This window comes from Eretmochelys imbricata, chromosome 8, assembly GCF_965152235.1.
Source record: "Eretmochelys imbricata isolate rEreImb1 chromosome 8, rEreImb1.hap1, whole genome shotgun sequence".
In the NCBI taxonomy this organism is placed as follows: domain Eukaryota; kingdom Metazoa; phylum Chordata; order Testudines; family Cheloniidae; genus Eretmochelys; species Eretmochelys imbricata.
Genome location: NC_135579.1, coordinates 44,692,860 through 44,705,437, shown reverse-complemented (window position 1 = coordinate 44,705,437; position 12,578 = coordinate 44,692,860). Strand labels below are relative to the sequence as shown.

At 59.7% G+C, this 12,578-nt stretch overlaps 1 protein-coding gene across 1 annotated transcript in view; it reads right to left on the bottom strand.

Moving 5' to 3' along the window:
• Positions 1–12,578, bottom strand: part of LOC144268585 (myomegalin-like) — a 72,486-nt gene that overhangs the window by 17,832 nt on the left and 42,076 nt on the right. The window contains exons 20-27 of the mRNA XM_077823571.1: positions 10,135–10,522; positions 9,149–9,326; positions 8,593–8,712; positions 7,764–8,196; positions 6,865–7,100; positions 6,038–6,089; positions 5,196–5,428; positions 2,146–2,286 (exon numbers count right to left, since the gene is read on the bottom strand). Of these exons, the coding sequence (XP_077679697.1) occupies positions 2,146–2,286; positions 5,196–5,428; positions 6,038–6,089; positions 6,865–7,100; positions 7,764–8,196; positions 8,593–8,712; positions 9,149–9,326; positions 10,135–10,522 (1,781 nt within the window). The remainder of the gene's footprint in view (positions 1–2,145; positions 2,287–5,195; positions 5,429–6,037; positions 6,090–6,864; positions 7,101–7,763; positions 8,197–8,592; positions 8,713–9,148; positions 9,327–10,134; positions 10,523–12,578) is intronic.

Genomic DNA, 12,578 nt, shown 5'->3' with positions numbered 1-12,578 from the left:
TGTAAGGTCATGCATTTAGGAATTAATAACAAGAATTTTAGTTATAAGCTAGGGACGCATCAATTAGAAGTAACGGAGGAGGAAAAGGACCTTGGAGTATTGGTTGATCATAGGATGACTATGAGCCGCCAATGTGATATGGCTGTGAAAAAAGCTAATGCGGTCTTGGGATGCATCTGGCGAGGTATTTCCAGTAGGGATAAGGAGGTTTTAGTACCGTTATACAAGGCACTGGTGAGACCTCACCTGGAATACTGTGTGCAGTTCTGGTCTCCCATGTTTAAGAAGGATGAATTCAAACTGGAATAGGTACAGAGAAGGGCTACTAGGATGATCCGAGGAATGGAAAACTTGTCTTATGAAAGGAGACTCAGGGAGCTTGGCTTGTTTAGCCTAACTAAAAGAAGGTTGAGGGAGATATGATTGCTCTGTATAAATATATCAGAGGGATAAATACCGGAGAGGGAGAGGAATTATTTAAGCTCAATACCAATGTGGACACAAGAACAAATGGATATAAACTGGCCACTAGGAAATTTAGACTAGAAATTAGATGAAGGTGTGTTTAACCATCAGAGGAGTGATGTTTTGGAATAGCCTTCCAAGGGAAGCAGTCGGGGCAAAAGATCTATCTGGCTTTAAGATTAAACTCGATAAGTTTATGGAGGAGATGGTATGATGGGATAACATGGTTTTGGTAATTAAATATTCATAAATAGGCCCAATGGCCTGTGATGGGCTATTAGATGGGGTGAGATCCGAGTTACCCAGGAAAGAATTTTCTGTAGTATCTGGCTGATGAATCTTGCCCATATGCTCAGGGTTTAGCTGATCGCCATATTTGGGGTCGGGAAGGAATTTTCCTCCAGGGCAGATTGGAAGAGGCCCTGGAGGTTTTTCGACTTCCTCTGTAGCATGGGGCACGAGTCACTTGCTGGAGGATTCTCTGCTCCTTGAAGTCTTTAAATTACGATTTGAGGACTTCAATAGCACAGGTGTGAGGTTTTTTTTGTAGGAGTGGTGGGTGAAATTCTGTGGCCTGCATTATGCAGGAGGTCAGACTAGATGATCATAATGGTCCCTTCTGACCTAAATATCTATGAATCTATGAACCCCATGCTGCATCTCCCATGGCCTCCTCAGCCCCATGACTACCAGGGGACAGCCACACTGCACCTCCAGCAGCTGTCCCTTCCCCTACCGCCTGCGGCCATCAGGGCTGGCCCTGGTGCCCAGGTAAATCTGAGCAACTGCCCTGCAGGAAATGGAGCTCTTATCCCGGGGGCCAATCGGCTGTGACCCCTGCCCAAGAGGGAATATGGCCCTAAGCTAAACTGAAACTGTCCCTCATCACACGTCCCCCCATCGGTCCCACACTGCCACCAGCACTCCCGCAGGTTCACACCTTGGCCTGGCAGGGACGCCAGCTCTGACAGAGCCCTGCAGCGCTCACACTCTCTGCACCCACCTAGCAATCCCCTAGTGCTTTTCCCCAGCAACGGGCCAGGCCCAGTCCATCCAGGGTTGGAACCTGCTTCCGAACAGCCGCGCAGAAATCCCACAGACGCAAACTCCTGCTTGTCCAGCCAAGGTGCAAACCACAGCTGGTATCTGCTCCCGCCGTGGGCTCCAGCTAAGCCCCTGCCCCAGTTCCTGCTGCAGACGGCAGCCTGCTAGCAAATGGGGCAACAAGAGCCACCTGCGCCAGGCAGAGCCTGGCCAGGGAGCCAGTTACAGCCAGACTGGGCTAGAGCCATGATCACCTCTCAGGGTAACCAGCCCCCGGCCACTCTGTCCGTGCCCCCAACCATCTGCAAGGCACGTTCTCACCCACAGACACTCCCACAGCCTGGCTCCCTGCCTCCATGCCTTCCAGCGCTGTTATACCCCAGCCCTGAGAAGGGCACGGCAGCAGGGGAACCCCCAGCAAGATGCCACCAAGTTAAAATTCTCCACTCATGGTGGGCCAACGATGCCAAGGAGCCAGCCATGGTGGAGCCAGCTTTCACCCCTCTGTAAACGAGAGGTGGTTGGAGGGGAGCAGCTTCCACCCCTCGGGACAGCCCCTCCAGGACTGGCCTCTGAGCTCTGCTAACCCCGCCCGCAAAGCCATTATCCCTGCTGAAGCCCTGGGGTGGCCCGTACCTGTGCGTGTCTGGCTGCCGTCCATGGGATGGTGCTGTGAAGATGGCCCGGTGGGGAAGCCTCTGATGGACTCTGCTGGAGCCTGGTGGGGTGCAGCGGCAGGGGATGGGTTGGATGCCAGAGCAGCAGGGTGAGTGACGTCTAGAGACCCACAGGTGAAAGAGAAAGGGTCATGTCAGAGAGCCAACACCACAGTGCAGGCTCACACACCAGCACCCAGCTGCATCCCTGGTGGCTGGGGCAATAGCCACTGCAGCCAAGGCAGGCATAGCGCCTTGACGGGACCCTCGCCCTGGGGAGGAAGCGCGTGACCCAAGCTCTCTAAAGCAGGTGCAGAGGGAGGAGACCGGACATAACACAGCCCCCAGGCCAGCCAGCCGGTGTCTCCGCACTCTCCATAGAACAGCCCCTTGCTGACCCGAATCTGAATGGGCTGGGGAAGTGGGGTATTTCCCCGAATTCCTACGGCACCCCAGCACAGATGGGAGATGCACACGCATGGCGAGAGCCTGCCTCATAGACACCCGCTTGCTGGCCACAGGGAGCAGGGCACATTGGACAGCCTGGGCACCGCGCCGAGAGAGGTTCTGCGTGGAATCCTGCAGCGGCTTCCTGGTGACACTGGGCAGGCTGCTCAGAATCTCTGGGCCGGATCCTGATCCCAGTTACACTGGTGTAAACCTACAGCAAGCCCCCTAGCTCCAGCAGAGCCACTTTAGAGTCACACTAAAGTCCAAATCAGGCCCTCCGTGCCTCAGTTTCATAATATGCAAAAAGGAGACCACACAGCAGTACACCTCTCCGCGGTGTGTATCTCTGATCTATAGGGCTTCCCCCCACCCCAAGCCTGGCTATGGAAAAGGGGCAGGTGCTTCGGCTACGAACCCCCCACAGCAGGCCCCTGTCGACCGACTCAGGCTGCGGGGCTCTAACACTGCAGTGTAGATGTCTGAGTGTGGGTAGGGTGGGCCCCAGATTCCTCCCCACTTGCGGGGTTTCCATTTTACAGCCCCACAGCCTGAGCCCCATGGGCCAGCTGCGCGCATCTGCAGCCTGGACATCCCCACTGGTACGCAGAGCACAGTCCCTTTCGCAGGGGACGGGGGAAGAGGACTCAGCTATGCCTAATGGGGCGTGGCTGTCAAGAGGCCCAGGCAATTGGGAGGCAGCTGTGGGTAATCAGTGTCCCAGCAGCTACTCCCAGGGGATGGGCCATCTAGGTGCCACCAGCCAAGTGCGCCATTGGGGTGTGGCTTGTGAAGCCCTCTAGCTGCCCTGCACAGCCCCTGCTGGTGTGCTCCAAAAGGTGCCTAGTGCACGCAGCCAGAGGCCCCTTTAACGCACACTAGGTACCTTTTGGAGCACACCAGCAGGGTCTAGGCAGGGCAGTCGGAGTGCAACACCTTTTAAAAGTCACAAACCCTCTGGCCTGCTTTGCCGTGCCACGTAGACAAGCCCCAGGAACTCCTCCATCCCCTTTGCTGGCTTTGCAACTGCCGACAACCCAGCCTGTCCAGCGTGCTCCCTCTCCTAGCGATACCAGTAACCCCTGAAATTCTGAGAACCAGACAAAACTACCATGGAGAGAGCCAGCTCTCCAGGCTTTCTGTGTCCCGCTCTCTGTCCACTCTGTGTCCTGCTGCATGATGGAGGCCAGGCTGGGCTCTCAAAGCTGGAGTGCTCTGGTAATCAGTTCACTCAAGCTATTTAGCACATTTGTAAAGGCTACAGGGGTTCCTCCCACAGCTCTAGCCAGCCTGCAAAGTTTGGTGGCTCCCCCAAGATGTTAAGTACCTCGTGTTAATTGGCAGTCAATTAATCATCGCCAGGTCCAGAAGCCACTGAAGACAAGTGCCACCTCCCTTCCCTCCCAGCCAGCTTCCCTGGTGTTTGGGTGCAGCTCTTCACACAACCACCCAGGGGAGAAAAACAGTATTTTATAGGATAACGTGGTTGAGTGGCAGGGGACTCCAGGGCCAGAGGCAGCCAGGGAACAACTTCAAACAGCCTCGATTCCAAGCTGGCAGCATCCCGAGAATTCACAGACGTCTGACAGCACCTTAAGATGCTTCAGAGGGAGGAGCTGGAAGGGTCATTATGAGTGAGGCGATGCAGCTGTGTCACTGTCGTGCTTACGCGGGAGAGCGCGCTCTCCCGTCAGCAAAGCTAATCCACCTCCCCAAGAGGCGGTAGCTGTGTCGGTGGGAGACACTGCGCTGTCTACACGGGAGGCTAAGGTCAGTGTCACGACGCTGTGCAGAGGCGTGAAGAATCCATGTATTTATACCGACAATGTCTGTAGCATAGACCTGGCCTGAGCCAAGCGTAAGTCCTGCCCAGAAGCACAGAAACCCCCCTAGAGGGAACATCTGAGAGAGTAAGTAACAGATAACCCAGAGAATGATATGCAGGGATTGGGGCAGAGTGAGGGAAAAACCCCAGTAAGTGCCGTCAGCCTTCAAGGGCCACACACCTGCACGTGGCTCCCTTGGGCTGGCAGTAAGACAATGCCCGTGCGCTCTTGTTACGTACATACAGCCTCAGGAAGGGTTCTAATTCCTTCCCCAGGATCAGTCCCTCTCAGAGGGTGCAGGGGAGGAGGGAAGAGGGCTCAGCTGTGCCCAGTGGGGCGTGGCTGTGACATTAGCCAAGAGGCCCAGCCAATTGGGAGGCAGCTGTGGGGTACCCCAGGTACCCCCGTTGCTCTCAGCGGCCCTGCACAAGCCTGGATCCTTTGTGACCCACTGGCCGTGGTGGGGAAGGGCTAGTGTGCTGCGGGGTGTTATTTTATTTTGCAGAAGCCAGTGGCAGATGGACTAGCTGGGATGGAAGCGTCATGGGGCTGCCAGAATCAAAGACTCATCGCCTGTGGCCTGGAGGTGAGCCCTGAGACACTGTGGGGAAGGGACCAGGCTCAGGACACTAGAGACCAGTTCCTGTTGCATGCCTTGGTCAGCCCTGAGAGTGCACAGAGGGCTCGGGGCAGTCTCCCCGTTCTGTCAGCCCCTACCTGGGCACAGTCCATGGGATACAGAATGGCCCAACTTTACCTGTGAGGCGCCGGGATGGCCGCTCGCTGCGATCCCCCTGGAGCTGGCTGTACTCGCTGGTGGCATCCCCGTCGGAGCAGGCCTCTGGGCCGTCAGACAGGAAGGAGGTGCTGCTGTTGGAGCGGGGTGACTCAGAGAGAGCACGGCTGCTGGATGGGGTCTCGCAGCGCTCCTGGAGCTTGGCCTGAAGGGTCTCAATCATCCTCTCCTTCTCCCGGAGCTCCTTGCTCAGCCTGGGAGTGAGCACACGTCAGCCCCGCATCTACACGTGTGCACAGTGCACATGTCCCATAGTAGGGGTGCCTCGCACAGTGCACTGAGCCTGTGGGTTCCCCTGCCCCCTCTCTCTACAGGGTCTTATGGCCTTGTCTTCAGCACACCCGGCTTCCCACTCACTCTCAAGTATCTGGGCCATCCGCCCACATGGGCCCCTTCCTGCTCTCATGAGGGTGTTCCTCACTAGAGGCCCCCGCACCCTGAAGTGAAAGTCTTCAGATGCCCTGTCCCAGGGTCCTGGGCATGGCCAGGCCCATGCACATAGGGGCGCAAAGGAGACAGCTTTGCAGGTATTAGCGTACGTGCCACTAGCCAGTGTCTTCCTTGGGCTGGGAATGGGCTCCACCGGCCTATCTGCTCAGTCTTACGGGGCTAGTAGAGGAGGGGCAGCCCTGCACAGCTGGAGAGCCCCGGGAGGCCCTCAGACTCCCCTCTGCCAGCAGCCAGTCAGCGAAGGAGAGGCCGGTGCCCTTTGCTCTGCAAGGCAGCCTGAGCCCCATGCAGTGTGGCAGGCACCCTGCCAGAGCAGACATCCCAGGGCTCCCTGGAATCACCCATGTGGCTACCTGAGCGCCACGAATTCATGTCCAGTTTTATCCTCCACGTCAGAGCGATTCCCTGAAAGCAAAGCCAGACGGTTCTTGTCAGGGGTGGAGGGCGGCACAGCACCAGCTCCCCTTGGGCCCCCATGCCAGAGCACAGCACCCTCCCTCTGTGACACCGAGAGATCACGCCCCCGTCACCGAGAGACCATGCCCCACGCCGCCCAGCACCACCGACGAGGACAAGGGCTGGCAGTCTGACGGTGTTGGGGCCTTCTGCCCCCTGCGCTCCAGGCCAGCCATCCTCGGAGGAGTGGCCATGCAGCTACACTGGACCAGGGCAGCACTCTCCATGCCAGGGGGTAACCCCCCATCTGTGGGACCCTGGCCCCCAGCCAACTCTCAGCATCTCAGGCCTCACCCTCCGGCTCTGCCCAGCAACACCCTGACATGGGTGGGGCACTGGAGAGATACAAAGGGACCTTCCCTGGCACATGCAGGGAAATGCTGTTGTCGGCCAACCATGAAGACAGCAATTGCCGGAGGAGGGCAGATGGGGCTAGCGCAGTCTCTGACCATGGGACACACTAGTTGCTGCAGTGGGCAATTATGGGATAACAGGCCCTTGAGGGACTTTCCTTCCAACCCCGGTCATTCCCCAAGGTAGGCAGGCCCATGTCCCCTCTCATGTAGTATTAAGATTAGCCCTGTAGCTGCGGCTGTTCTCTCTCCATATAAACATTCATCCTTTGGGGAATCCTCCTAAGCTCCTGGCCTCAAATGAGATCTAGTGGCAGTGAGTTCCGCCAGCTAGTGGTGCCCCCAAATCGGCATGCTACTCAGCCACGCACTGCTGCTCAGCTTGCTGCTCAGCCTCTCGGCCAGCTGGCCACCTTGGGCCAGGTGCTCCCGAAAGCTCTGGCCCATGTAGTAGTCGATGTCGGTGCCTCGGAGAAGCTCCTCGAAGGATTTGACGGTGTCCCTGAGGTGCTGGGAGAGCAGGTGGCACACGCTGCGCCCCTCCCGCATCTTCTGGCGCAGGTGAGAGAGCTCCCGTGCTTGGGCCTGGATCAGCGAGTCATATTTCCTGCCAGGGGAGAGGGCAGGAGAGTTAGCCAGCCAGAGGGGGAAGTTAGCTGGGCAGAGAGGGCGGGGGGAGGGACGGCACCCCAGCTTGGCTGCTCTCAGACCGTCTCTCCTCAGGGCAAGCAAGCTGTCAGAAGAAGCGCCGGCCTCATCTCCAGACAGCTGAAGTCTCCACAGCCTCTGGCTGTGCAGCAAAGGCAGGCAAAGCAAGGCCGAGAACAGTGCCCTGCCCGCCCTGACACTCAGCCTCCTGCTGGCAAAGGGCCAGGCCCTGAGGTCCCTAACCCTGAGACACAGGCCCGGGCGGGGGTGCAGGTTCTGAAGGATCCCTCAGCGGCTGCCCGAGGGCACTCGCTCCGGGCATGGCAGTGGAGAGCAGAGCCCATCGCCCGGAGATGCTGTCACCGCCCCAATGGTTCTAGCCATGCTGAGTCCGTGCCAGGTTGTGCCTCCCCTTTCTGGGCCTTTCACCCGCTGCCTGCTGGAGGGGAGGATGCCAGAGTTAACTGACACCTGCCCTGGGTGCATGGCCCACATGGCCAAAGTCTCAGCTGCTGTAACTCAGCATCACTTCCTGGAAGCCATGGCCAGCTCCCTGCAGCTGAGGGTCTGGCCTGGCAGGCCTGTCCCCCTCCACCTGCTCTGGAGTCTATCTACTGCCTACCCTGGCCAGATGGCAGAGCGCAGCTCCTCAGGCAGCACCCCTCCTGCCCGGGGCCCAGGCAGCTGGGCCTCCAACAGGGACACCCTGTGGACGAGCCATTTGAGATCTCTGCTGGCCTGGAGCGCAGGGGGGCAGAAGGCCCCAACACCATCAGACTGCCAGCCCTCGTCCTCGTCGGTGGCGCTGGGCACCAGCTTGCGGAGCCGCTCGGCACCCGAGGCGTAGTCACTGGTGCTGGAGAAGGAGCGGGTGCGGCGCTGCAGCCTCTGGAGTGCCTTGTTTGAGTTCTGCAGCTGCACCTTGAGCTCCCGCACATGCTGTTGCAGAACAGCAACGTCTTCCGACTGGCCCCAGCACAGGCCCTCCCGCGGCCCCAGCCGGCTCAGCTCCTCCATCAGGCCGGCCTTGCTGAACACATCCGGTTCCTCGCACTCTGGGGAGGGAAAGGAAGGCCTGAGGTCTCAGGGTGCCCAGCCCCTGCTGCTGGGGGTCTAAGCCCCATGGAGAGATGGGCCAGAGGGATTTGTGAGAGCAGGAGAGCCACACACAGGCCTCCGGCGGGGGGACTGCCTGGCACCAGGGAGCCCCGGGCAGCACTGGGCTTAGGGCTGGGTAACATCACTGCCACTGCAGAGCACCAGAGAGATTTTCTGTAGGTCCCACAAAATGAGCAGCTTGTTTTAAAACAAACTGCCGGTAACCAAGTGGTGAGGGTGCCTGCACCGGTGGGCTGCTGGGCACGGGATGGCACCGGGGGCAGAGCTCCAGGGACTGGGCCCAAAGGCTGCCATCTCCCCCCAGCCCTGCCCCCTCCCCACTTGCTCCTTACCAGGGCTGGGGGTCTCCTCCCGGTCGGCCTCATTCTCACTCCTCCCACACGTCTCGTAGCCCAGATCCTGGAGGTCCACCTGCACCTGCTTGTTGTCCTGCTGCACCGAGGGCTCGCCTGCTGGGGCAAAGAGCCAACATGGCAGCCTTGGCCTCTGGCGTGAGTCCAGTGGGCCTAAGATCCCATAGGGGCTCTGCTGCCTGCTGGGAACACGCTGCCTCCTACCTGGGGCAGGGGCTGCGTCTGTTCGGTGTTTGTGCAGCGCCCAGCATAGCAGGGCCCCAGCCCAGGGATAGATAACTGTAGTGGAGTCCCACAGACCAAGGGCCCCACTTGTTCTCCCTTGGCCCCAGTACAGGCGACTGCCGCTCCACACAGCTCCGTTCCAGACTTTGTCTGTGGTTCTGGATTTTCTCGCCCGCCTGGCCTCAGCCCAGCTCCCTGGGATGCAGGAAGGACAGGATCCTGACTGTCCCCGGTGCAGAGGGAGAGGGGACCCCAGTGCAGCTCTCCCCCCCCCCCCCACCCGCCAGCACCTGGCGTGAGACCGACTCACTGAGCAGGGTCCTGTACTGCTCCAGCTGCTCCGCCTGGGCCCGCACTGTGGCCTCTGACACGGCCAGCTTGTCCTGCAGCTCCTGGTTGCGCTGCCGGCACTCAACCAGCTGCCCCGACGGCCCTACCCCGGGCTCCACCAACCGTTGCCAGCTGCCCGCAGGGCTGCCCTCCATCTGCTGGGAAGGAAGGAAGCAGTGACACAGCCGCTGGCCAGCCCCCTCCGCTGATGCAGCTGGAACAATGAGTGTGTGAGTCACCTAACTAACCCCTGGCGTTTCCCTCCATCGCCTTCCTGCCCCACCCATTCCCTCAGGCTGCAATGGGGTGGGGGGCAGCCCCAAACACAGTACAGGCACCCAGGACCCATTGCCTCCCCTCACCCGCCCGGTGAGAGCTTGGGGTCCGGAGCCAAAGCTGGGGGCAGAGTCACTGGCAATGAGACAGAAGAACAGAGTGCACAGACAGACAGGGGACAGGGCACAGAGGCAGCAGACAGACACACGGACAGGGGAGGGGGCACAGAGGAGGCAGACAGACACAGGGCATGGGGCACAGAGGCGGCAGACAGACAGAGGGGACAGGGCAGAGAGATGGCCCACGTGGGCAGCCTCTCCTGAAAAGCCGGCTGTCCTGGCAGATGCAGACGGGGAGCAGGCTCTGTGGCAGGTTTGAGCTCTGCAAGCCAGGGGGAGTGAAGGCAGCTCTGCTGCGTCATTCTGATCACTGGGAAGGAGCCTGGGCTGCCCCAGGTGCTCGTATTGCCCTCCCTTTCACCCAGCCCAGCTGGCCAGGGAAGGTGGCATGAGGTTCCCTTTTACTGCAATGGCTTCTAGTTCAGGGGCACCCAGGGCTGGCTCCATCCCTCTCGTGGCATGGGAAGCCAACAGGCAACCAGAGAAGGCTGCCCCCTGCTGGCCAGGGTGAGGCTCCTTGCTAAGGGCTGAACCCTCTCCCACTCCCAGCCCCTTAAGCCAAGGGAGTTACCTGGCTTATGCCCCTGTGGGCTTGGGGTGGTCCCAATTCCACCACCTGGGACCCAGGGCAGGGCCTCTTTGCTGGGTCCTCCTGGAGCTGCCCCTCCAGGGCTGGGCGCTTCCCAGGTGCCACCCCCATCTCTGCCCGGAGCTGGTCGATCTCCGTGGCCATGCCGGTGATGAGCTGGGGCGGAAACTTGCTCTCGCCCTCCAGGCAGTTCGGCACCAGCTGGTCCTTGAGGAGGGTGACGACTGTCTCTGAACTCTGCAGCTTCTTGTTCTGGGTGTGCAGGGCCTCCCTGGTCTCCGCCTCGTCCTCCCAACCCTCTGACAACGGGGCTTCCCCCAGCCGCTCCTTCAGCTCTGCGGTCTCCAGGCACAGACTCAGCAGGGCTTTCCTGCAGGGGACACAGGGGCTACCGTCAGCATGGGGAGCCTGAAATGACCCAATCCCAGAGCAGCTCCCCACGTCTCCTCCCCACAGATCCCCCAGCCCAGAGCGGGCTGGAGAGTTCCTCTTGCCCTGTTCTCTCCAGACCATTGATTGCCCTCCATGCTGCGTTGGGAGGGGCACTGAGCAGCTGCACGCCAGGCCAAGTGGCTGGCAGGACTCCTGGCCATTCCCAATGCCCCTGCAATGATCGTTGCCTGGCCTGGCACCCGACCATATCCCCATTCTCTTCGCATCTCTCCATTGGTTCCCCCGTCTCCATCACACACAAACCATGGTCCTCCTTTTCGCAGCCTCTCCCCAGCCACCCCATCATCCCAGTCAGCAGCAAACCATCGCCTCCCAGCTCTGCTGTGCCCAGGGCGCCAGCCGCCATCGCCCACGTGTTACATCTGTGCTGCCCCTCGCCTGGGAGATGCTTCCCCCCGACCACCTGCAAAATCCACCCCCAGCTGCTTTCGAACCCTCCCTTCAGGATCTGCACTGCCGTGACCCCTGCAAAGAGCCGACTAGCCAGGCCAGTGATGAGCGGAGCCCACTGCCCAGTTTTGTCTCACTGGCTCCTGGTTCTCCCCAGTCTGTGTCCAGCTCGTGTCTCCTGTCTGATATGTAGCTTGGCCGCTCCAAGGGGCAGACAGTGACTCTGTCTGTGTCTGGACAGTGCCAGCACCATGGGGGCCTGGGCCACCACTGAGCTCCTAGGTGCTAGCACAATACAGATATTAATGAAGGGGAGCCACATGGTGCCCGACAGGGAGCAGCTGGAATCCCTCCCCAGGATGCCCCCCAGGCACAGACTCTGGCCCCTCCGCACTCCACTGAGGGCCCCACCCTCCTCCCAGCAGCACAGCTGGCTCTTGGGTGCAGACCAGCCCCAGCCCCAGCCCACCTCTGCCCCCACATGCCTTTTGCCACGGGGACGTGCTAGGCAGGAGAGCGAGGTTGCCACACAGAGGGGTGGCGCAGTGCATGGAACCACTTCCTTTCTCCACTGGCAGCGAGGGGTGGAGCACAACCAGGCCAGAGCCAGGAGAGAGGCACACGCCCTCTGGAAACTTCTTCAGGATCAGGAGGCTGTAGTGCAAACTATGGCCCAGGCCCGCAGGCACCGGAAGAGAGATGTGCTGTGCAGATGTCCACATCGCCCTCTTCTCTGCAGCCACTGCCCTGGGCCTCAGCCCATATTGCCCTGCCAGCACCCTGTGTCTCCCCTGCCCACAGATCCTCCCATTTAATTGTGATTCATCCCCACCTCCCTCCCCAACTGGCCAGGGCTCTACGGCTGTCAGCTGGACATTGCAGGACACTCTCTGCCAAGTCCCTGGGGGTTTCTGTGACCCGGGACATGCTCTGCCAGGCCCCTGTAGGTTCTGTGACCCAGAATGCCCTCTGCAGTTCTGTGATTTAGGCCATGCCATGTTTGGAAAGCTTTAGCCCATAGCTAAGTCAGGGAAGGGGGAGGTTTCGCTGACATAGGGGATGTCTACACTGCAGTCAGACACCCATGGCTGGCCCGTGCCCGCTGATTCAGGCTAAGGGGCAGTTTAATTGTGGTGTAGAGGCTCAGGCTGCAGTCCAAGCTCCTAGACCTTCCCACCTTGCTGGGTCCTAGAACCCAGGCTCCAGCCCAAGTCCAAATGTCTACACTGCAATTAAATAGCCCCTTCGCCCCAGCCCCTTCACCTGCATCAGCTGGCATGGGCCAGCCTGGGGTGTCTAATTGCAATGTAGACATCCCCTAGTTAAAGCAGTGAAACCCCTCTAACATGGGCGCAGTTATCCAAGGACAACAGGAACACAGTCCAAAACAGAGCTTGTGGGTACAACCAGGACCCCTCAGTCAAGTCCTTCTGGGGGACAGGGAGCTTAGACCCCAGCCCTGGGGTTCCCTGCGTTCCTCCACCCAGCCCCAAACTGAAAACTAACCCCCCCCAGCAGGCTCTGTTCACATTCCTGGGCAGAGGTGTTACCTCCCCCTCCCGGCTCAGGTTACAGGCTCTCAG